At 37.5% G+C, this 26,831-nt stretch overlaps 1 protein-coding gene across 2 annotated transcripts; it reads right to left on the minus strand.

The window, feature by feature from the left end:
• Positions 1 to 4,126: 4,126 nt before the first annotated feature.
• Positions 4,127 to 26,091, minus strand: LOC146004497 (3-hydroxyisobutyrate dehydrogenase, mitochondrial). 2 transcript variants are annotated; one of them, XM_083143360.1, is made up of 7 exons: positions 25,956 to 26,091; positions 20,343 to 20,431; positions 18,343 to 18,521; positions 13,302 to 13,423; positions 8,609 to 8,819; positions 7,113 to 7,239; positions 4,127 to 6,299 (listed from the first exon to the last, which is right to left on the minus strand). In XM_083143360.1, exons 1-7 carry the CDS (start codon positions 26,023 to 26,025, stop codon positions 6,102 to 6,104), a joined length of 996 nt encoding a protein of 331 aa, XP_082999486.1. In that variant the 5' UTR covers positions 26,026 to 26,091; the 3' UTR covers positions 4,127 to 6,101. The 2 variants fall into 2 exon arrangements, with proteins under 2 accessions (XP_082999486.1, XP_082999487.1); XM_083143361.1 differs by lacking the exon at positions 25,956 to 26,091 and adding an exon at positions 25,741 to 25,846.
• Between the last annotated feature and the right edge of the window lie 740 nt (positions 26,092 to 26,831).

The following is a 26,831-nucleotide window of genomic DNA, read 5'->3' on the forward strand; positions in this document are numbered from 1 at the left end:
TTCCAACTTCCTAAACATCCCTAGGTTCACTGTTTCCAATGTTATAGTGAAGTGGAAAATTGAAGGGATGGGTACAACCCAAAAGCATGCAGGCCGATTTCCCATGTTGAAATCCAGAGATCGAGTGTTGAAGAGGGTCATACAGTGTAATTGTCAATCATCCAGTTCAGCGTGAGAACTTGGTTTCCATGGCCGAGCAGCTGCCCATAAGCCAAACATCACACAGGCAAATGCCAAATGCCGCCTCACGTGGAGCAAGGAACATCGTTGTGTGGAGTGATGAATCATGGTACACAATGTGGCAATCTGATCGTAGGGTATGGGTGTGGTGAACGACATCTCCCAGCCTGTATAGTGCCTACAGTGAAATTTGGGGGTGATGTGTTACAGTGTGGTCATATTTCTCCTGAAGGGGCTTGGCCTCCTTGTTGCTTTATGTGGCAATGTCATGGCACAAGCTTACGTTGACATTTTAACTGCTTGCATGCTGCCTACTGTCGAAGACCATTTCCAACACGACCGAGCACCCGTCCATACTTCAAAGTTGTGGGGAAGTGGTTTGACGACAACAGCGTCCCACTAATTGACTGGCCTGTGCAGAGTCCTGATTTGAATCCCATAGAACATCTCTGGGATGTTTTGGAACATCAACTTTGTGCTAGACCACACAGACACCTCTTCTCATTTTGGCACTCTGCGAGGAATGGGCTTCCATTCCCCAGGAAACTTTCTGCCACCTGATTGAAAGTATGCCTGCGAGAATGAAGGCTGTCATCAAGTCTAAGGGTGGGTCAACACCTTATTGACTGCCAGTGTTCCCGATGGAGGGCAGCCCAAACTTGTACTTCATTTTCAGGCAAGTGTCCAGATACTTCTGATCACACAGAGTATGCGTATATACATATGATAGATAATACACAGTAGTATAAATCAAAGTCTTCTTGTTTTATCATAAGGTACCAAATTCAATAACAGTAAAATAAAACACTGGACTTCCAAGACTTTATAGCTATTGGCCAGTATTGGTGAATAACAGTTGGGCTGAAAAGTTCGTAGGCTAACATAGTAAAAAATATTTTTTTGACAAAATTCGATTTTATTATTCAATATAGTTGCCTTTGCGGGCGATACAACGATTATAGCGGTCATACAATTTTTTGGTATGATTTCTCTTTAGCCTCAAAATAGGCCTCAGTTTCGGCGATTACCTCTTCATCAGTGCTAAATTTCTTTCCAGCGAGCATTCTTTTAAGGTCTGCAAACAGGAAAAAGTCACTGGGGGCCAGATCTGGAGAATATGGTGGATGGGGAAGCAATTCGTAGTCTAATTCATATAATTTTGCCATCGTTTTCATTGATTTGTGACACGGTGCATTGTCTTGAAACAGCACTTTTTTCTTCTTCAAATGGGGCCGTTTTTTCGTGATTTCATCCTTTAAACGCTCCAACAATGCTATGTAATAATCGCTGTTGATGGTCTGGCCCTTTTTGAGGTAATCGATGAATATACCATGCGCATCCCAGAATACTGATGCCATAACCTTGCCAGCTGACTGTTGCGTCTTTCCACGCTTTGGATTCGGTTCATCACGTGCACTCCACTCGGCTGACTGTCGATTGGACTCTGGCGTGTAGTTATGGAGCCATGTTTCATCCATTGTAATATATCGACGGAAAAATTCGTGTTTATTATGGTTGAATATCGCTAAACATTGCTCCGAATCATCAAAACTTTGTTGCTTTTGATCGATTGTGATCACCCGCGGCACCCATTTTGCACACAGCTTTCGCATGTTCAAATATTCATGCACAATATGTCCAACATGTTCCTTTGATATTTTTAAAGTCTCAGCTATCTCGATCAACTTCACTTTACGATCATTTAAAATTATTTTGTGGACTTTTTTGATCTTTTCGTCGGTAACAGCCTCTTTGGGGCGTCCACTGCGTGCATCGTCTTCGATGCTCATTTCGCCTCGTTTAAATTTAGCAAACCACTTCTCAACGGTTGATTTTCCTGGTGCAGAGTCCGAATAATGTTTATCAAGCCAAGCCTTGGCTTCAACAGTATTTTTTTTCGCCAAAAAGCAATGCTTTATTAACACACGAAATTCTTTTTTATCCATTTTTTCACAATAACAAAAGCTGCTTCACTCACAATGCTATATCTCACGAACTAATTATCTGGCAGCTGTGAAATTTATACACGTATCTTTTGAAGGTTAGTACTAAGTAAAAATCACATGGATTTAATTCTAGTAACGCCATCTATGAGTCAGCCTATGAACTTTTCAGCCCAACTGTTACATTTGAACAGATTATTTCCAATGCAGCCTCTCGATCCATATTTGCATAGTGTGAAATGGAGTATTTTCCACCTATGTATTTTCACTAAGGAATGTTAATAGGTAAAGAGATTAGATGCTAGTGGATAAAATAAAAAATATATATTTCCACATCATTATGCTTACCCTTTATTACAAGTATATTTCATTTGCAAAACAAAAGCATATAAAAATAGTTTGCTTTATGTAAAAAAAAAAAAAAAAAGTCATTCAGAAAGCAACAAATTTGGGTGTAATATATTGCAGAAGGCAATATCAGTGATGAGGCGAGGTTAAAAAGTACCTAGCCTGGAGGTCAAAACATCCATGTTTCTTTCAGGTCATTTCTAGCAATTGTGTGTGGTTTTGCTAGGGGGGGAAAAAATATCTGAAAATTTCATCACATCCTCACTGAAAGTTGTTTTAGAAGTTAGGTATCCATGGAGATAGGTACCTGTGATAAGATTGAAGAATTTGTACATCTCTTTTCTTCTATTAGTTGGAGCAGGGGGGGGACAGAAAAAAATGTAAAAAAATTTATCAAACCTTTGTGCGATCACCTAGTACTATCTCTCTTGACAAATGACTGGTATTTTTATTCTTTTTAGTAGCATCAGTGCTCAATTGATTTAATGTTCTGGTTAGATGTATAAAGTATGATTAATAGGGTTGAGCTGATACTGATGTATTGTCATCTGACAGTATTGGCTGAATTTTATTGGTGCTTTGGTCTTTCACAGAGTCTACAAAAATGCCATCCAACACTTTTGCAGTCTATCCTGGAAGTGATGCAAAATACGAAATTTCGCTTAATTTTGCACCAATATTGTATGAAATATGCAATTGAGTTTACCATGATTCATCAAATGAGCAAGTAACTGTTGACAATTGGTCCACAGCTGCTACACGTAAAACTGTACATTTAAATCCATGCACTGCAAAACATCACCAATTGACTCCATTAGACTAAGTACTTTTGAACCTCACCTTACCTTGTGTCTGCATAAATATTCACACAAATGAGATTCCGTCAGTTGTAAGTTGTCAGTATCAGTTGCTTAAGTAACCAACTTTATTCACAAAATATTGCATTGAACTGAACTGTTACATACAATAACTTATGGCACACCAACGCATATAAGTAAAAAAGTTATGTGAACTCTTAAGTCAAGTATATGATGTTAAATGTTACCTGTAAAAAGCAAATGGCAGGTCCATTGGAAAAGTTAATTCAAGTCTTTATTTCTTTATAGGTAGTGCATGGAAGTAAAGTTTATTGCTATGCACAAACAGCTGCACAATTTTTAACAGTTTTGCCCTTTGAAACTACAAAATATTTTTATAAAAAAGGCATGGAATGAATATGAAATCCACTAATAAAATATTAGTACATCATTTTACAAAATATAATGTCAGATGTATAACAACTTTATTCTTAACGCATGTGAATGTGGAAGACTCAATTCATTTCATGATATACAGTGTATCCGGCTTAAAAGTATAATAAAAGCAAAATTAATAACTTTTAAGTTTATTGAGATATAACCATACAGTTTTCTTGTATGTGTAGAATAAATCAAAAAGTTTTTTTTACATGCCTAATACACCTCGATATGTGCACCATTAGTAGCACGACAGATGTCCAACCTATACTCAAACTCTGCAGCATTACTGGGGTCACATTTCAGATGTGACATCCTAGATACGGAAGATTACGAACTCTTGTTTGGTACACTGGAGATTACTACGAACATTACTCCACTTATCTTTTTTTTTTTTGGTGGAGTTTTGTAAACTCTAAGCATGAGATTGTGACCTAAGTGATCTACGACGTTGCATTTGTGGTGCAATCTGAAATGTAACCACAGTAATGCTGTACAACACATGTGCAGAGCTTGAATATAGGTTGGACATCTGTCGTGCTACTAATGGTGAACATATCGAGGTGTATTAGGCATGTAAAAAAACTTTTTGAGTTATTCTATACATACAAGATAACTGTACGGAAATATCTTAATAAACTTAAAAGTTATTATTTTTTCTTTTATTATACTTTTAAGCTGGACATACTATATTACCAAATGCATCCTTAAATCTGCAGTTTCCTTACTTTTTTTCATGTTATTATGGGGGGAGGAAAAGTAACAACTGGTATTTATATTTAACTCCTACCAAAAAATAACAAAAGTCAGTTGTTAACATGAGGAGAATCTAGATTTAAATTATATTAGCATATGGTGCTTAAGTTCATTTCCCTCATACGCAACCAACATTTGCATTCATTTACCAGCTTGTAATTTGCAGAAATTAATTTGAATAACATAAGTAACAACAGTACAAATATTGGAACAACCCTTCAACAGTAAAAACAGTAAATTCTTCACTCCCATGTATGAATGAACTATAATCTATTACATTATAGCACTACAAGGTGAGAGAATAGACTAATGTTTGTAGCATTTTGTACACAGGAACAAAGAGTTATCAAAGGCAGATTATTGATAATTTGTTTTCAGCTGTTGCCTGCTGGGTTTTGTTTAAGATTTGTGTGTTAGTTTTGGATGTTGCCAGGGGTGATCACATAATTTCAGATGTCATGTGCAGTGGAGAATCCTTAACCCATCTGCTTACCTAGTCGTCGAATCGACAGCCTGTATGTTTGTGCTGCTAAGTTTTTCATACCATTTCAAGCGTGTTTTGTTCAGTAATTTCTCATGTAAACAAACCTTCATTTGTTACGTCTTGCAAACATGTTACATAAGAATGTTGTAGATGATTCTGCGATTGAAAAGTTGCTTTTCGATAGCGATGAAAAGGAAAATGTGGATTTTGGAAGGGGGAGATGAACACGGGGGTTCATTTTATGTTAGTGAAATTGAAGAATGTAGTGAAAGTGAGGAAGAGGTGGCTGTGGCAGGAAAAATATAAAAGGTTGGGGAATGGAAATGGAATGCAACGATGTGTGTGATCAAATTTATTAGGTGAGTTTCTAATTATCTTTCAAGTAAACTGCATATGTGCATACTTATTACTATACTTCCACTTCAATATATAAAATTTTCACGTAAATTGCTTGGATAGTTTAAACACTATTTGACATCTTATCTTGCTGTGCAACCTTCACGGGAGATAGCCAAATTTAAATGGTATTTCATGGCAAAAAAATTGGCATTTAAATGGTAAGCGGATGGGTTAAGGGAGATTTCACACTCAAGCGACATGGGCCCCTTCAGTCTAGAAGCAAGGATCCACTGTGATGTGTGAACAACATACCGAGGCAACATGATGACTGTCATTGGCCCGGTCCAAGTGACATCGTGTTGCTTCAGTTCGAAAGGTTGCATGGATTACTGAGGGTTCACTCCCAAGTGACATGTGTAACTTGTCACTTCGGTCTGAAAGCTCCCTTACTCTTATGTTATCTCATGTTCTGCCAGATTTAGATAACTTGGATAGGTGATTACTGAATTTTGCACATCAAAATTCACATCAAGGAAAGAGTGATACTTTTTTAGACATGAAAGGCAAGGTGGCTGCAACTTACTATGTTAATATGGAATTTATTTTTAGCTTTAGACATCATGAGGAGGAGAATGTATATTATCACATGTAAAAGGAATGCATTTTCGTGTGTAAATACTCCCGCGTAAATGGTGTAACTTTACTAACCACTCAAGATTAACATGATGCTATTCTCAAGAACACTCCCTACAAGATCCCCAAGCATTTGATTTCCTTGTCATTTCAAGAATTGGCATTATCACAACATGACTTATTTTATTCTGGATCTCTGTTCGTGTCCTCCCGAATGAACTGAAACACAGAAGAGAAATCTTTGGATGCAAAGCCTTTGGTGACCATCAGTCTGTAGATCTGGTGAGCCAGAGATCCCAGAGGAATGGAAGACGCTGACCTTGTGGCTGAATCCTGTGCAATGCCAAGGTCTTTGGTCATCAGCTTTGTGCCAAAACCTCCCTGTAAGAAAGTGATACAAGACTTCTGTAATGAAACTGTTCCATTTAAACACTAGTTAATAGTAAACAATTTTAAAACACAGAAGGCTCTTCCTTTTTTAAAATTTTACATTAGATGGGAAGTGATTACGGGCCAATAATAGCTAATTCATTTTCAATAAATAAAAATGGCAAAAAGATAGTACACTAACATTGGTTATGCTTCGTGAACATCTCACATGTATTGATTTACACTTAATCTTTTGCTACAGATAGAGAACTTCCAGGTCAGTAGATAGACCCACCTTCTTGATACACACTGAAAAACTCGTTTATCTATAACATATTTATCTGAAAATTTGATTCATCCAAATTATTTTCAGTAAACTTTAAAAATATACAAAAGCATTTCTTCCGTTATTATAATCAATATTTAATACCATACATAAGTGATTCTATATGCTATTATACTCTTTAACTATTGAAAAGGGCTAAAAAATTGTTATTGTGCCATAACATTCAGATAAAGGAGGTTTTAGAGTAATCATCCCTGTAGCTGGATGCAGTAAAGCCACTGGTATGGTAGGCTTGTCAGGCCTTCCTGGAACCATTTTTCTTAGGTGTGTTGCACCTGTGTGCCAATAAAGCATGATGTAACAGTAACATCATCAAACAATATACCAGATGTTTGATGTGAAAAAAATATTTTGGTTTGAATTGGTGTTTTAAGTCCACTTTATGCACAGTAAGGCTAATCGGGACTGGGCCTACAGTTTAAAGTGGGATCCGAACCACTTGTGCCTCCACCGGGTATCGAAGATGTGAAAAAATATACCTCATAATTATTAGAAGCTGGAACATTCTCCATTACACCAGGAACTGGATTGTACTCAGCACTTGACCAGCAACGGCCTGTACTTGCATTCATGATTTTCGCCAATGTCTTCGGATCCAAACCAAGCCTACATAGAATGATATATACATATATTATAAGATATTACCACAAAAAAAATATTGATGGATATATCATAATTCATCATATTCTGATAAGTAATATTACTTCTATCAATTATATATTTCTGAAATTTGTTTTAACACAGAAAATGTCTTATACAATCGCATTCGCTTCTTTAATCATGAGAGATGTTATGTGATTATCTTTCTGACTATGGAATTAATTGATAGGCAGTTAGAGGCATTATCACGGAAAGCAGTTGAACTTTTTGCCTTAGTGATGGAAATTGTGGGGAGCCCAGAGATTGACTTGATACTCAGTGATAGAACATTGATATAGAATGCCAACGGCTTCTAGTTCAATCCTGGTTAAGGCTCAAATTTTCAATAATGCTTTGATAAGTTGAAAAAAAAAATCCAGAATAATTTTAACGTGATACCACAATAATGGAAACAAAGAAAACATACACTCATGTCAAATTGTATGCTTGATTAATTATTATTTATTGTAGAAAGACAATGTGTGAATTAGAAGGTAATCAGTAACAATGATTTTGGTGAGAGATCATGTTCGCTGAGAATAATACAAATTTAAAATTCTTCACAATTGACTGTGATAGAACATATTCAATTACCACTGGGAAACAAGAGTATAATGCATATCATGTATAATAAAAAATACATTCCTGTCCTGTAGTGGTTAAAAATATTTCTTGAAAAATGTCATTATTGGTGATCAAGTCATCCAAGATGAAAAATATTCATGAGTCAAGAGTGATTGCGACAAATGAAGGGCATACAATTTATTCTAATATCAGGGATATCAATGGGATGTGATATCCTTCCAAGTGGCTTAAAATGGCATCTTGCCTGGCTCAAGAAAAGTCGCTGGTTCCTGTGCACTGTTTGGCAACATCAACCGGGCTGTGTTGTCAAGTTCGAGCATCAGACAGGGGCATAGAATCATTGTCCCTAACCTTTCGAGTAAATACTGTCAGTTTGTATCACATGGATTACAAAGATCAACTCTACAACCACATCTTTATCTTAAACCTTCGAACACACAGGGTTGTGCTCTGGCATGGTAACAGCGCAAACTTCTGCCTTTGATGCTTCAAGTCAAAATATTGAATTTACATTTTTAAATCACTACAGGCAATGCTGTATTTTTTATTATATTATTATGAAGCAGGTGGTAATATGGCTGATTCGAAGGAACATACCCTGTGTGTTAAACATTCTATTCCAACCATAAACAGATGTACACAAATATGGCTTATAACACAAACAGCACAAACGAACAGAAAAACTTTTTTGGACAATGACAGGAACAACAATGTACTAAGCCCACAACAAAGGAAACAAAGATTGCACTACCTGATTCCTAAATTCATAGCTTCTGCCGTGCCTATCATGGAGATGGCCAAAAGCATGTTGTTGCATATCTTTGATGCCTGTCCACACCCCACACCACCACAATGTATCACGTTCTTCCCCATTGCGTACAACAGCTTCTGTGCAGCCTCAAACTCCTGCTTGTTCCCTCCTACCATGAATGTCAAGGAACCTGCCTTTGCTGCATTTATACCTACAACAATGTAACTGGTGTCCTCAGGTATGTAATGTAATGTAACAAGAAACCAATGTATACAGAAAGGAAGAAGTTTTCACATTCATACAATAATGATGTTAAACATATGTATGCGAAAGTAACACAAGAAAATGTTTCATCTACTTGAAACCACTCAAAGCATACAAAACTCTGAGTGAGACATGATTTTCAGAACTTTTCAAGAGTATGAAGGACTCAAGGTCGTGTATGTGTAATCAGAATAAATGTTAAAAGGTATGGTTAGTTACCATACATGCAGAGCTTGCTGTTGCACATCCAAACTGAAATTGTCAAGTATAATATCTTTAGATGCAAAGGTTATAATACACCAATATATATGTGTGTATCTTATGTTAAAATTACCAAACTTTACTATCATGTACTTCTATTTGCCATATTCTATACTACTATGTGTGAGCAGAATAAACGTTAAAAGGTATGGTTAGTTACCACACATGCAGAGCTTGCTGTTGCATATCCAAACTGAAATTGTCAAGTATAATATCTTTATATGCAAAGGTTATAATACACCAATATATATGCATGTGTATCTTATGTTAAAATTACCAAACTTTATTATCATGTACTTCTATTTGACATGTCCTATACTACAGATGTATCTACTTGTACAAAATTGTAGTCCTTGGATGCAAATAAATCATATCATATCAATAAGTGATAAAAATAACATTGAAAAATTTGCAAAATAACAACAAAGAACAAGAACCTAAGTATGTGTGGAGCAGTGAACTTTTAGTTTAAGATGGCAAATTAGGTTAGGAGAAAAAAATGACATGATGTTTAAGAGCTATAAAAAGCATGACCAGAATGATAAGATGAAATCCAAGGAAAGGAAAGGCAAACAAGGAAGATTGATTGATTGAGTTGGTGATTAAGTCTACTTTAGTAAACAGTTGACTTAATGTGTAATGCTTATTTCAACCATTATGTTAATCACACTGTTGTAATGAAAGGAACCTGTGGCCTTCACAACAAAAAGATAGTTTGGAAGTAGTTTTATGATAATGTATACAGTAGAACCCCAATTTTACAATCCCCAGTTTGACATTTTCCCTCATTATAAACTGCTCGCCATTAAAAATGCAACACCCAGAAGGAGTAATCGGAATTGGACGAAATGTGCACAGTGTGTAGAGGAGAGGTGCACAAGGAAATGATTAGGTGTTCAAGGCCGTCATGTGCGCCTGCCACACCATCTGATAAGTGGTACCTGTAGCAGGTCAGATAGGTGCAGAAGAGCAGTGAAAGTGCATGGTCGTGAGTGTAGTGTGTTAAAATCGGTCAGCAATGCCACGTCGTCGAATACGGCAGCGATTCCAGCAGGTTTCCCAGTTCGATCGCGGCCGAATTGTTGCATACAGTGAATGCAGATTATCCTACCGTGAGATCGGTGCCCGTGTAGTATGGAATGCATCCACTGATCCGTGTATGGAACCAGTGGGTCCAGGAAGGCACTGTAGAGCGACGTAGAGGTTCACAACGTCCGCGTCGGACGACGAAACGAGAGGACAGACGTCTGATACGCATGGCCCTTACAGACAGAATGGCCACGTCAACGAGGATTGTGCATGAAGTACGGGATGTTTTACAACGTCCAGTGTCCCCACGAACCATGCTTCGTCGTTTGGCGAACCGGGGAATTTTTTCCCGGCGCCCACTGTTGCGGATTCCTCTGGCGCTAGAGCATAGGAGTTTGCATCTGCGATGGTGCCAAGACCGTCGTGCATGGATGGCGGAGTGGAATGCTGTAGTGTTCTCTGATGAATCCCGCTTCTGTATACAACATCATAATGGACGTACACGCGTGTGGCGGCACCATGGCACTAGGCTTCATGACGCCTGCATCATGTATCATCACACAGGGCCTTCATTGGGTATCATGGTATGGGGTGCCATCGCCATAGCTGTTCGTTCGCATCTCGTACGCATTCAAGGGACATTGAACAGCCAACGGTACATCACACAGGTTCTCACCCCTGTTGCTGTCCCATTAATCCATGCACTGCATAATGCCACTTTTCAACAGGATAACGTGCGCCCCCATGTTGCAAGGAATGTCCTCGCATTTATGGAAGCTAACCACGTGCCCCTGCTTCCTTGGCCAGCACGTTCGCCGGATATGTCGCCAATTGAACATGTCTGGTCCATGGTGGGTCGCCGGCTGGCCCAACTCAGGTTTCCGGCACGTAATGTTGAAGACCTCTGGCACCGTGTGGAAGCCGCTTGGGATGCCTTACCGCAAGCAGACATCGATAGACTCATTCTGTCCATGCCTCGCCGTGTTGCAGCAGTTATTGCCGCCCGTGGAGGCTGTACATGCTACTAGCTCCTTGGGGTTATGCAACCATGTTCTACGTGTCACATGTCACACCACCAAGCTCTAACTGTAATCATTTTCTTATCTTATTATGAACTACATATTTGCCAAGTTTCGTGTTTCTATCTCATTTCCTTCTGGGTGTTGCAATTTTAATGGCGAGCAGTGTACAATCTTGATGGTCTCAATAGAGAAAAAAAAAAACCATATTTTAAGTGTTTTCATCTCGGTCTCCAAAAAACGTAACATCGATGTTCCACTGTATTAAATAACAAAGTTGAAACACTCATATCTAGTAAAGTATCACAGCCACAAGATTCATGTGCTGACTCAAGAGGTTTAGTATCCATCAATATTTCAACACACATTTCCACAAGGATAATTGTTCTCATCTTATTTTACCTTTCTGTATACTAAAAGTTTCAATTGGATACACAATTGCTGTGTGATCATATTTATGGAATTAATATTATACTTGTTATTCTGTTAAATGACAAAAATTTCATGAATAAATTAATAACATTTCCCATCATTGTTAAATGTACATACCAGATGATAAATTATGTCTTAGAAACTGAAACCGAACATTACCCTAATTATGTAAAAATAAAACATTAATATGTGAATTTTGGTGTTACAGTTAAAAGGATAGTAAGTAACGCTTGTTCGGCGAAAGAACGAACTTGAAAATTCTATTTTTGTCTTTTCTGTCGAGAGCCAGGGAGGGTCAGACGAACTGCTGAACCAATCAGCTTTGTCCAGTTGCCATGGTGAGGAGAAATATTTTGTTTCGAGTCGTTTTCGAAACAGGTGGCACCTTCAACAAGGCGAAGCCTAGTGGTTGCCACCGTGTAGCAAGCTAATGGTTCTCCTATTTCCTGCCTCTCCCTGGAATGCAAGTGAAGGGTGTACGTTGACAGTACAAAGTGTTGTGTATGACTGGACAAAAATCAGGTACGTAGCAACACTGCTTTTGCCCCCTTGAAACTAGCATAAGTTGAGGCGAAAAGTCTGGGTTTCGTGAAGTTCATTCTTTGGCCGGTCAGGCTTTAGGGAGTGGATTGTTTTCTTCTTCTTCTTCTTACTCTGCTGAAGGTTTTAAGTGCATATAAATGCATCTCCGAGCTTCGCGTGCTATACTGGAAGTAATTTTAATTCAATCTTTCGCTTCAAGTTTGGCTCTTATGCTTTTTGTTCTTTGTGTCAGAAGTAGCCTATATTGCCTGACTGTGGGCACTAGTATGAATCCACAACATCCAAATGTGTAAATTATTCTTGTTTCATTAGCAACGTCTAAAGAAAATGAGCCATGTAGCCAAGTGCAAGCAACAGCAGCATTGGTGGCTTTATTGGTTAACTAGCTGACGATACCACATTTTCTTTGAAAATCTGTGTGTATATGTGTCTGGGTGGTACTTGAAGGGGGTAGATTAGAGGGCATTCTCCCTTTTGACTGCAAATGTTTAGTTCTTGAGAATGCTGCATATAGACCTACACTTGAAAGGAATTTACTTTAACCTCCATTTTCTCCTTTGTAAACAGCCTGTATTCTCAAAATACAATAATTGAAATGCAAAAATTTCTCATTATCCATGTTCATAAATTATATAAGCCAACCAACTGCAGATGGAAATTCCTTCAGGTCTTGAAATTGTGTGGGAATTGACATGCCACAGGGTATCAGGTGGAGTCATAAAGCATACTTCAGACCATAATATACAATTTTAGGATAGGTTTGAGAGATTTCTAAAGCATATTTTGGACTTTTTAGTGCATATAAATCCACCCCTAATAATATTAAAATAACAGAATTGTGAAAGCACTACATAACAGGCACATCATTGTTTATCTGACATAGAGGCATAAACACAAGTGAGAAAATTCTGAGGTTCTTCTACCTGCAGATTCTAGAAACTTTCAGTTATGATATGACAAAGTTTCATATCTCTATTTGTAATGCTTAATGCATGGCATATATTTTTTAAAAAAGCCAACAAAAAACAATAGCACTTATGGCCCTCTGACATATAGCCAATCTTTAAGTAAAACTACCACTAATTTTATCTACGTCAATGAAATGTTCACATTCTTATTGTCTATGTATGCATTTCTAGACATACCTCCCGACACAGGGGCATCTAGAAACACAGCCCCTTTCTCTTCTATCTTGGAAGCCACCTGCCTTGAAATTGCTGGATCAACAGTGCTGCTATCTATTAGAAGTGTTCCAGGATTTACAGATCTGTATGGAAAAGAAAAAGCTCTTTTTAAATGTTACATTGACTGTTGGGTTACATTTATGCTGCTGCAATGTTGCTATGCTGAGACAAGTTACTGCAAAGGTTTTTTTTTATTATTATTTGGAAACAATTCCTGGTTGGTTGATTTAACCAAGGCACTTATTCATACCAATTGGATAATCGCACCAAGGGATGGGTCATCTGATGATACTGATAACAAATCATTTTCTATGAGAATGTGGTTTCAGACAAGCAAAAAGAAGAGAAGGTATCGTTTCGATACACGGTGGAGGCACATAGTGGTTCGGATCCCACTTTAAACTGTAGGTCCAATCCTGATTAGCCTTACGGTGCATAAAGTGGACTTTAAATAAAATCAACCAACAAACAAGAGAAGGTATGGAGTGCATATTCTGATTGATTTGATTTATTTTACTTCTCTTTTCAGCCACTTTTGGCTAATCATGAAGATGAGTGCATGTTTTAAATGAGCAACGGACAATTGTTCTCAAGATGTTAAGAATTTTCCACCAATTTTGTAACAATCCTAGTAATGCTAATTTTTAATGGTCATTTTAAAACAGAAACATTGAATTAGCTTGTTGTATCACTTTTTCCACGCATTTCAAGTAGCATCGTTCTCCTCTGTTTTCAGTGTAAAGGCAGAGTGGATCATCTCTGATAGCAAGTGATGACAGATCTGTCATCTTGTAATCAAGGTCACTGGGTTAGTTTCCTGGTGGAGGTGCATCCTACTGTGGTTCGGATCCCACTTCACACCATGGGTTCAGTCCTGATTAGCCAGAGCATAAAGAAGACAAACTTTGCCACTTGATCTGGTAATTTCACAGATCATCTACACAACAGATATACGAGGTGTGGCAATAAAGTTTCCGGATTGATTTTCTTATTCATTTCAGGTCAGGTCGATAACAAAGAGCTGGGTAGGATACTGACCTGTGGACTATCCTCTGCCTGCGCACAAACTTTTACGCACATGCGTGGAACAGTCTGGCTGTAGCATTTGTTAGAAGCGGACTGTGCATCTGAGCTCTGTCGGAATCATGTTAAGTTCGAAAGTGGAACAATGTGTTAATGTCACAAAAATTGGGAAATCTGCCACGGAAACTTACAATTAGTTGAAAGAAATTTGTGGGGATCAGTGTTTATTTCGCACACGAGTTTTCGAGTGGTTTTAGAAGTTTAAAGAGGGTAGAGAAGACATCGGGGACGATCCTCGATCATGCCGCCCTAGCTCTTCGAAAACTCAAGTCATTATCGAGTAGGTTGCTAAAATTTGTCGTTGATTGGGTGCCTGAAGGTCAGACTGTCCATCAGTAGTATCATAAGAATGTTTTGGGGATCCTTCGTGAATGGGTGAGAAAAAGGAGACCAGACATGTGGAAGAATGGCTCATGCATTCTTCATCAGGACAACGTGCCAATTCTCAACGTGCTATCTGTGAAGAAGTTTTTGGTAAAACCCAACATTCCAGTGTTGGAATATCCACTGTACTAGCTGGACCTAGCCTCGTGTGACTTTTTCCTCTTCCCAAAAGTAAAATCTGCACTAAAAGGATCCCGGTTCGAGTCTGTGGACGCGGTGAAAGCCAAAGCGACGCGACTCCTTAACAGCATATTAGAAAATGACCTGCAACACTGCTTCTAACAGTGGGAGATCCTCGTGGAGCGGGGTAGGGATCGGGAAAGGGACTACATTGAAGGGTACAATATTTCGATTGTCTGTTTCTTTTCAATAAAAAAGTTACAGCAAGAGTCCGGAAACTTTATTGCCACACCTCGTACAACCATTTTCTTGAATCAACAAAAAAATTATCCCTATATGAAGATGCATAATAATAAAACTTATAGCTAACTAACTAACTCTCTAGCCTTCATAAACCTGAAGGTTCATAATGCATCTCCTTGTTTTAACCCATCATGAATTGTAAATTTGTCAGACACATTAATACCCACACGAATTTCACTTTCTGTTTCACTTGTGCATACTTTTATCATATTAACAAGCTTCTTATGTATTCCAAACTTGACTAATATATTATATAATTTATCACTGGCGTGCGGTGACATTTAAACTAGGGTACGCAACATGGGCCAACCGAAATGGATTATGGGGGCCAGAAACCCCCCCGGTCATCATGTTATTCAGAAAATAACTTCTTTCTACAATTTTATAATGGGAAATTTCTCATCCTTGTATCAATATCCAAATGTAACGAGGTAAAATATATGTATCATATTTTATATTCGCAAATATATTCTGATATATTCTGATAGCTACGTAGAGTCCAACAATTCAACTTCGATTATTTCCTTCATGCAGTGCGATGAACATTGAATGGTAAGGAAATGGCACAATCATTTTCAGTCGTTTCAAATTTCATGGAATAAATTTGATAAATTTCATTATCCTCTACTATTTCACAACACCTTTCGCAGAGGAAACCAACGATTAAGGCCAACAATAAAGTTTCACTGTTTTTATACTCAGTCAATCACTCTGTAGAGATATTTTTTCTTCTTCTCAAAAAAGGTAAAGTGCTCCCCTGTGCTTAGCACCACGCCATGAAGGCGTATAGGGGGTGTGGGGGTAACGACCCACACTTTCTTGATCCGGTCGTGAGTGGGGGTGATGTGATCAGCATCACGCCCCTGACCGCCTTTACCCCCCAGGGTTTCCGCAGGTACCCATGTTATCCGACGCTGGGTGGGCGCCGGGGCCGCTTCCATCGTTAGAAAAGTTCCCGGATTTGAACCGGCCGTTTTTTTCTCAAAAATCAAAATGCCTAATACACTGATTACCATCCTTCAAAACTCCTGCCTGAAACAATTCTTCCAACTCAGGAACAGACCTTCCATTTCGGATTGTTTACACTTTTTTCGTAAATTCCGAAAATCCCTTCTCCAGAATGTCATCAATAACTCCCGGTCCCCCTATTTTATCACTTCACATCACCGACAAACAATAGAGATTCTGTAATGTAAATAATATGAACGAAACACTCGCTGCAAATTTCACACGACAGAAGAAAGCAAAAGTCAACCTCCCACGGTACGTTGTGTCCGGTCCCGCTATGCCCGAAAACCACGCATTCTTGTGGACGAATGAATCGGAGTTGCCAGTCGACAAAGTATTTTGTAGAAGGGAGATAATTAAGGACAAGTAGAAAATACGTCAGCATACATCCCAGAACACTTCAAAAGCTAAACTACCGTACATCACTTTGCAATGTCTGGCGGGAGGGAGAGGGGCTCATTCAAATCCCATTGTAAGCATTGTGTTTTATTATGTTTTTCTTTTACCATTCATTCATATCACCAGGTCAACAATCAACACCCATGCTATGGAACTCAAAGGAAATGTTGATCCCGAAAGGAGATAAACAGATACTCTCATACTCTGAGAACTGTGCTAAACTTGCAAAATGTTCACATATTTTCCCCTCGACACAGTGACAGTCAATTCTGGTCCTCATCTCCCTATACGAAAAAAAAAAAACTTGCTAGTGTAACTTTAACCTCACATAAATATTTTATATGTGATAGTTTACGCGTATATTAAATATGATCTTCCACTACTACATATTCTTGCCCTCCTCTCTGATTCCTGCATCAACAATCATTTTTTATAATGTATTTTTATTGCAACCCAACAGTGATCTATCTACGTGTGGCTTCTAAATGCTAGTAAGCTAAGCATTCCAGAAAAATGCTGGGGCTGATATGAGGCAATGGGGTTACCTTCCGAATTTCTAGGGTACCAAGCAGAAGAAACAGTGTCTTTCTGCGGAAATCGGCAGGAACGCAATCGGGTGGGTGCCGAAGTAAACAATCGGGATCATTCGGGACTGCCTTCAGGAAGGCAGCAGCGTGTTCATGCGGAAATCGGAATTTCTTGCAGTGGAACTGCTTTCGAAGCGATAATTGTTGAATTTTCATGTTCGGGGAAGACGAAAAAATGTTTATTTTTTCTTACTGTGTTGTGGGTACGCAGTGCGTACCTTGCGTATCCCGAATGCACGCCGCTGTAATTTATCTCTTTTGACTGAATCATATGCTTTTTTGAAATCAATGAATAGCTGATGGACATTTTGATTATATTCCCACTTTTTTTCAAGTGTCTGTCTGATGTGAAAAATTTGATCTGTAGTTGATCTGTTACGTTTAAATCCACATTAATAATCACCTATAATTTCATTAGCATATGGGGTTAGTCTTGTTAAAAGAATGTTAGATAATATTTTATACGTTGTTGAGAATAGAGAAATTCCATGGTAATTATAGAAGTTCATTTTATCACCTTTTTTAAACACAGGAACAATTATGGATTCTTTCCACTGTTGAGGGATTTCTTCTTTATTCCTTATTAAACCAATTAATTTATGAATTTGACATATTACCGAATTTTCACCATATTTAATTAATTAATAAAAATTATAGAAGTGAGCTAATTAAGACAGAACGCTGCATTTGCCATTTTTCATTTGATCTACATGTAATTACTATTTTTAAAATGTTTTGTCATCTATTCTTATTTGACTACAATATAATAAATACCATATAATTGCTTTTAGCATTTTGGATATTTTGATTTTAACAAAAATTATTGCAACATATTTTACAAAGTACTACCATTTATCTCCTGTTTTAATTAATGCCCAAAATTAAACCTGACAACAGAAGAAAACCTGTTAACAGTTAACTAGGATGTTACAGTGTAAAGAAAATATCAACTTCCACATGCATTCTACCTCTCTTTCAAAACACACACTTTGTAACAATAAAAAAAAAAGTTGTTGCTCCATTATGTGAGAATACTGTATTCAAAAACAACATATACATTAAAAGATTAAATGTAGTAAAAAAAAAATATTAGGTAACTGATGATGTTAGTGACTTACTGGAATATTCCATTTCCACCCAAATATACTTCTAGGACAGTTTTGTTATCTGGCAACATTGTAATGATGCGATCAGCCTTCTGAGCTATATCAGCTGGATTCTGTCCGAGCTGTGCTCCCACCTCTTGTACTGCAGCCATTGACTCAGGGAAGACATCATATGCTATTATGGCATGCCCCTACAGCAAAGAATATTAACGTAATAATAATAATCATGATGATGAAAAATGTATAGAGAGGAAAATAAAACAGTCTAGCACTGTGTTGGGACTGAACCATTCACAGCCACAAGAAAATGAATAACAGTTGATGAAGTAGACTGACCAATAAACATATGAAGTATGTATACCTAATACAGTATATTTCCCAAAGTAAAAACTTGGTCATCCTTTGACACCTTTTATGTTGTGTATGACCATTTTTGGCCTTCCCATTGGGTTCGAATCTCTATTTATGCACACTACTTATGGATGAAAACAACTTAGGTGGCTAAGATATTTTAACTTGAGGATGTTATACAAACACTTTGCAATGGATGCCAGCTACAATACTTTGGTAATTATGCGATATTGCCCGAACACCTCTCACTCGTTTATTTCGTTAATTTTAGCATTGATACTTACCTATTCTGCATTGCGGAAGATTCTTTAAGGTAAAGTTATGCCTTTTTCCATAAAATAGTGTCAACTTTTCATATTACGAGTCATTATTTGTCTTCCTTGTTCCACTTGGGTAACAGACAATATGGCGTGCACTCGTCATGGATCATCGTGTGTCATGCTTGTGTTTTGTCGATTTGGAGTGGGCATGCAGTGTTTCAACCTTCTTAACCGAAAAATACCTACTTTCGTGTTCATTATGTCATCACAAACCATTGACGAATAGCCCCAAAAAACCATTCACGATAGCCCCAAAAACCAGACGGATTGACGGATAGCCCCACGAACCATTGACTGATAGCCCCACGAACCATTTCCGGCAAGGTTAGGTTAGGTTGGGTTAGGTTAGCATAGTTAAAAAAAAATCGTAGGAAAAAGGCACGTTTGGAAACACTGGCGAGACCACGTGACTTTCGACACTCACTCAATCTGCAGGTACATAATGGAAACAACGGCATAATGTTGTCAATTTACAGAAAATGAAAGTTCCTTACATAAAAAGTGATTATTTCTTGTTCTGCAGCATTCTACGGTGAAGTTTTCAGTAAGTAATTTTTCCTGTAAATTTGAAGAAATCTGTTCAGGCGATATCGCATATTTACCAATACTTTTAACATATTAAAATAAGAAAGTTTCTATCGTGTTTACAATATTTTCTTCTTACTGTGCAATAATAACACACACAACCAAAAAAACAAAAGGGAAGTGAAAATGCAATCCAAACTTCACAAAAACATGAAAAGAAGTTCATGGAAGAGAGTCAACATTTCTCAGCTATGTTACACTAAACAACAATTTCACATAAAGGTGAAAGCTGTATGGAAAGAAAAGAAGAGTGAAAGTTTGGAAATTAATAAAATAATATTTTAAATTTGCACAACATAAATATGTTGGTTCTATATAATGGGAAGCAGTAATAAAAATTTCTTTCCAAATAATATCACTCTTGTACATTCTGACTGCTTGCAGTGTTTCAGTTTAAAAATTATATATATATGTGTTAGATAAAAACAGAAGGAACTGCAGAAATACTATATCAACTTAAAGTTAAATTCCGTAAAGCATAAAAGAACAAGTATAGTCTGTTTCCTAGGGAACAGCCAATAAATGACCATTCGCTATAAAACATTTATGTGGAAATATACGGGACAGTAAAGTCCCAAGACAAATGTAGTAAAAGTTTATGTCTTATTAGTATGTGCATTTTAATCATTTAGTCGATTTATATGATTTAGAACAGGCATCTGCATATTGAAGAGATTAGCATCCAGCAATCAGAAGTTGAGCCAAATACTAAAATATATATAAATACATAGCAATTATGATTTCTCTTCAACCAACCTTACTTAGTAGATTATGTGCCATTGGAGAACCCATGTTGCCAAGCCCAACAAATCCAATTAATGAACGAGAATCGTGCCTTCCTGAACCTGGAAGAAATTTTATTTACTTTAAAAATAAAACTTGCAACATGACATGCAAAAACTGGCCTCTAACTCATGGGGTGTGGTTTCTTAGAACAAACTTTACTTAGCAGAGCTACCCTTTCCCTTCTACCTTCAGCTACCAACTAGTATCGATTTAAAGAACCGGATCTCGTGAGATGTATAAACGTTGTCTTTGATACACTATGAGTTCTCGAGTACATGTTAATGTGAATGAACCCAGTTGTGAAGTTGTTATTACTGGTTGGTTGAAGGAAGATCTAAATGAAGTAGAGGCAGAGGTAGTTGAAGATCTTCCATCACTAAAGACCATGACTCCACAAGTGAACAAGACTGAATCAGCTGACAAGCAACAGAACACTACCATACCTACTTCTTCAGATTAAAGCGGGCCATCCATTTACAAAGAAAATGGCAGAGGTATGTCCCCAGCCCACTGCAGTTGCCAAAAGCTGGAGTAAATAGTTGCACACTTACATCAAGAAAATCAATGCCGCTCATTTTCTGTTGCGTTTTCTTGGCTTCGCAAACAAACTTACCTTGGAATAACATTAGATACCTCCACTTCATGCTCAGATATGCTAACAGGAAATGAAATTGCAGTTTAACGTGGACCCAAATCACTGTGCAATGTGTCTCCACCAGGGGCTGAACTGGGACCCTTTACAACTCAAACTGAAGGCAGGCTAGCAGTGGTCTTCTCTCCTTGATGAACAGCCACTATGCTAGGGCACTTGTAGTTTCTGGTATGAACCCTAAGGGGTCCCAGGTTCAATAACTGGTGGAGGCACAAGTGGTTCGGATCCCACTTTAAAATGTAGGTCCAGTCCTAATAACTCTTTTACTGTGCATGAGGTAGACTTAAAATACAAACTGAATCAATCACAGACGACTGGAAGAAATTCACCATGGAGAACACTAAAAAATATATGGTGGTGCAGTACTTCAAAATATGATAAAGATTTTGTATTGGACCGATTGTATCTTGAAGAATGATGAAGAGGTTTTCTCTGGATATCAACCAGGTGATTGTAACTTTTATATAATCAAATAATAGAATTCATTGCACTGAAAATAGTGCCTTGTATACAAAAATGCATCTAAAACTAGTTATTTCATAAAATTATTATTAATTAATAATTCTTCTTTTAGCACCTAAGAATCCGTTTCCTAGTCATAAATAAAGCTGAAACATCACCAGTGAAAATCTCCTTTGCTTGTTTTATTTGTATTAAAATAACAGTATTAGTGATAATAACAATCAATGTGCACAATCAAGAATTACCGTGGGAAGTGCTTTGAATAACCATATTCATAAAACCTTGGGCTTGAATCCTGCATAAGATTTATTTGTAACATGGATATGTTTGCTTCATTACGATTATGATCATTCATAGAGAAATTTACTAAAGGAGGTCAACTGTCAAACAAAAATTACATTGAATTTAACTGTAAATACAAAAATGGAGCAAAATAATTATTACAAGCAGCTGATTAATTTACAGATTAAATTTAATCAGAAAAAAAGCTTGCGGTTTATTGCACCACATTTCACTTTAGATATACTAGCTAACGACGATAGCCCAATTATCCGCACCACTATTGATAAAACCTTGCAAACTATTTTCGAAAAACAGATACGGTTATATATTAATGATCAGAAAAAATATTTTTTGTAATGGTTCCAAATGTTTAATGATTTTTAACCTTATCTTTGGTAATGGTTCCAAATGTTTATTGATTTTTCGTAAGTTTTAAAGGAGAATTAGGAAGCACTTAAGAATGCTGAAGTCAGTTTGAAACTTGGAGAAACTAATTAGCACAGTTAAAATCTCAACTAAGCAGTATTTACAGGAGAAATTATGATTTGAACAGTAGCTTATGCGAGCATCCACACTTTGAAGCGAGCAGCCATTCTTGGTTTCCGGTTGTCTCAGACATGGGAGTTTTACAGGATATTCATGCGAGGCTAGAAGGCAGTCTTGTGCTTGAAACCACATTTTATGTGATCAAATGTTGGAAGCATTCAGGGATGATATTTTAATGCTAAGAGCCCTAAACCTGACCCACCCAACCTAACAATGAAAGCATTTTGTGACGTAATGCCATTTCGCACCCCAGACACATAAAATAGATAACAGTGGTAACCCAAATCCGAGATGACAGCAATAGAATGGCTGGTAACAGTTCGTTATATCGAAGATACATTTCTTCATTTTTACAGAAGAAACTACTTACGGAAATGAGTTTCTCTAAGGTTTCCAACGTTCGTCGAGGTAATTTCTTTCATCGTGGAATCTATTTGACCGGGAAATCATGTATTTTTCAAAGAGAAATATCTCACCGACACACACACACGACATTGCTTTCGCTACGTGAACCGGATGCTGCATACGTTTGATGATGTAACCCCCTGTCAGTGTTTCAAACTTTTTTTTTTTAACTATGCTTGCCTAACCTAACCAAACCTAACCTTATCGGAAATGTTCGTGGGGCTATCCGTCAGCTACCCGTGCATAATGTACAATTTGCACACGTGACGAACACGTAGTAGGTATTTTTTGGTGAAGAAGGTTGGAAACACTGTATATCTACAGCGGTAGTCAACCTCTGCCCACCATATTGTGTGTTACGGAAGTGAAAAAAGGAATAACAAATACTACTCTCTATGTGAAAAATTGTGTTTGTTTTCGTGTAAAAGCATAATGGTACCCTGAACTATGTTCCGCAATACACAATTGGTAAGTACGAACCATGCAAAACACAAAATATCAGATTTGGTAACACTTTCGGTTAGTCAAAACGGATTTCTTCATTTTTACAGAAGAAACTACTTACGCGAATCACTTTCTGTAGCATTGATGATGTTCCCGAATGTATTTTCTGTCATCGTTTCATCTTTTTAGCGGTAATTCATGTTTTATGTATAAAAATATGGCAATTGCTGTTGCTTCCATGTACTTCCTGTATATGAAGCGGATGTTCCATGCGTTTCATGATGTAACCCCCTGTCAGTGTTTCCAAACATGCCGTTGTTTTGCAAGAAGATGAAAAAACCAAATATGACCCCAAATTTTAACTGTTTGCCTAACCTAACTGAACCTAACCTTCCGTGAATGGTTTCTGGGGCTATGCGTGAATGGTTTTTGGGGCTATGTGGGGCATTTTTCTGTTAAGACCCCAAATTCTAACTATGTCTGCCTAACCTAACGTAATCTAACCTTACCGTAAATGGTTTGCGGGGCCTATTCGTGAATGGTTATACGACCCCAAATTTTAAGTATTAGTAGGTATTTTTTTTGTTTCGAAGGTTGGAAACACTACTGCATAACCACTCCAAATCGACAAAACACAAGCATGACGCTCGATGATCCAGAACACTCGCGCCATATTGTGTGTCACGCAAGTGAAGAAAACAAACAACAATAATTACTCGTAACATAAAAAATTGAAATTATTTTCGTGAGAAATTCATAATTACACCTTATAGAATGTTCCGCAATGCAGAATCAGTAAGTAGCAATGTTAAAAAGGACGAAATAAGTGAGTTATAAGTATTTTGACTCAACGGAAGTAGTACCTCCGATTTTAATGTGTCTCCGATATAACAAACTGTTACCGAATGGCTGCTTGCAAACAAACAAACAAAACAAAACAAAAATCATATAAAAGTGTATGTAAGGGAAAAATCCTCCGAACAAGATGCAGTAACAGCTAAAGCTTTGAAGCATGTGTTAAACAGACATAAATAGAAACCGAACCACGTAAAAAAATCCTGTGTACTGTGATTCATTCGAAATTAAACAATCGGAACTTGGGCCTTAGTTTCCTTTGGAAAATGAGGAAGGTTCTCACATTAATAACTCCACTTCGTGTGCCTATGTTTTTAGCGTATGTTACAACATCTGTCTGTCTGTAATTTCTAAATCACAACCAATTCACCCTTGTACTAGTTTACTATCCTTCGGACAGATTTCTTCATTTCTACAGAAGAAACTACTTACCGTAATAAGTTCCTGTAGTATTGTCTAACATCGAGAAGGTGTTTTGTGTGAAATTCAGGTAAGTTTTCCGTATCCTGGAAATGGATTTCTTCAAATTTAAAAGTTTGGGGCTCATTTGGGGGCAGGCGACTCCGGCCAATTTCTAACATGCCTCTAACAGGGAGTCTATAGAAAAAGCCGGGGAGCTGGAGTGGAGAGGAGGCGGGGCCACGTTAGCGGTTGGGGGCGGTAGGTCAATTACCCCAGGGGCAGAGCCCGGAATCGGTGGGAAATTTGAGTCAAAAATTTCAAACGAAAATAATTTTTTGGTTTAAATTTCGCACCGATTCCGGGATGGATAGCCCCAAAAACCATTCACGGAATGTTCTGCGGAGCAGTAGGGGTAAATATGCGATATCGTCCGGACGGATTTCTTCAAATTTACAGGAGAAAGTACTTAGTGAAATGAGTTTCTTTAGCATTATGGACATTCTTGGAGGTATTTTCTTTCACGGAAAGTAAAAACTTCGTAGTTTAATGCTGCCGAACATGAATTTATCACTTTTTACGTAAGAAATTGGCATTGCCTGCCACATTACGCCGTTGTTTCCATTGTGTGCGTGCAGATGGTGAGAGCGTTGAAAGTCACGCGATCTCTGCAGTGTTTCCAAATGTGCCTTCTTTTTACGAAAATTTCTATTTTTAACTATGTTCGCCGCACTTTCTTTTTTCGATGAATTTAGGTGTGAAATGGGTGATAATGAAACCTAACCTAATCTTGTGTGAATTGTTTGTGGGGCTATCCGTGAATGGTTTTTGGGGCTAACATCAATGGTTTGTGGGGCTACCCATGGATGGATTTTGGGGCTACCCGTGGATGTTTTTTGGGGCTAACGTGCATGGTTTGTGGAGGTAAACATGAAAAATCGAAATAGTACGTAATTTTCCGTCATGAAAGTTCTAACACTGCTTGCGCGCTGCAAATCGATAAAAACACAAGCTGGGGCGTTATGACGTGCGATGATCCATTACGAGTGCACGCCATATTGTCTATTACAGAAGCGGAACAAGTAAGACAAATAATCAATCGTAATATGAAAAGTTGACAGTATTTTATCCAAAAAGGCATAACTTCACCTTAAAGAATGTTCCGCAAGGCAAAATAGGTAAGTACCAGTGGAAAAATTCAGGAAATAAATGAGTGAAAGGTGTCCGGGCGTTATCGCATATTAACCCTGATAGGTAAGTACGAATGTCAAAAATTTACGAAACTCAGAAGTTATAGGTGTCCGAAGGATTGTAAACATTTACCGGATTTTCATGACCAAAATATGATTCCTTCTCAGTATACTTGCTTTCCTTCACATCTTGTCCGACAACGGATGCAGACCCTTATCCCCATCGTAAACAACACGAGAAAAACGTAAATATATACATCGTATTTTGTACACCATGAGCACGCAGTTCTTACAAAAGATTTCTAAATTTCTTGAAAAGCAATGATAGCAAATAAAAACATTACTAACATGAAAATAATCTCCCATGTTGTACTTTGTGAAAGACATTTCTTGCTCGACATACAAATGATGCTTTCATTTTCTGCTAATAAGACTACGACGAACACGAAATAACCTCCAACTTAGCAGATGACGTGAATATCCTCTATGATAAAAGGGTTTGTTTTTGTGTACTGTGGTATTTTCATGCTCAGTTTTAGATGTTCGTTGTGCTGATGATAAAGACTGACGGTGCAAATTGGTGGCAGAGCTTTTTATTCAATATTATACAATTGTATTGTATGTTAAAAGTTCTATTCTTTTTATTATTTACATAAATGATTTGCCATATAACATTTCAACACCCTTGGTCAGTAGTTACCTATTTGCTGATGATATCAATATCTGTTTGAACTCTGATTCCAATAATCTTTTAAGGTCCTCATTAAAATCTACTTCCGATATTGTACAGGACTGGTGTACTGCTAACTTGCTTTGTATAAACACTGATAAGATCCAAAACTTGGAACTTACATATTATAGTAATAATCATAATACAGGGCATGAAAAGAATTCTGTCACCTTTTTGGGATTCTTAATAGATCATCATTTGGAATGGGAGGATCATATCAGTAGAGTTGAATCCAGGGTTAGCAAAGGGGTTTATTTAATCCGTAGGTTAAGATTGTGTGTAAGCTTGAAGGTTCTAAAAACTGTTTATTATGCACAGATACACAGTCACTTAAGCTATGGTACCTTACTTTGGGGTCATCAGCCTTCAATAAAAAGGTTATTAAAAATGCAAAAAATATGTGTAAGATTAATGTGTGGTCTTCCAAGCCGTGGCCACTGTAAGTTAAGTTTTGTTAGACTAGGTATTATGACAGCTCCTGCTATCTTTGTATT

The sequence above is a fragment of the Lepisma saccharinum genome, chromosome 21 (genome assembly GCF_977018435.1).
Source record: "Lepisma saccharinum chromosome 21, izLepSacc3.1, whole genome shotgun sequence".
Lineage (NCBI taxonomy): Eukaryota > Metazoa > Arthropoda > Insecta > Zygentoma > Lepismatidae > Lepisma > Lepisma saccharinum.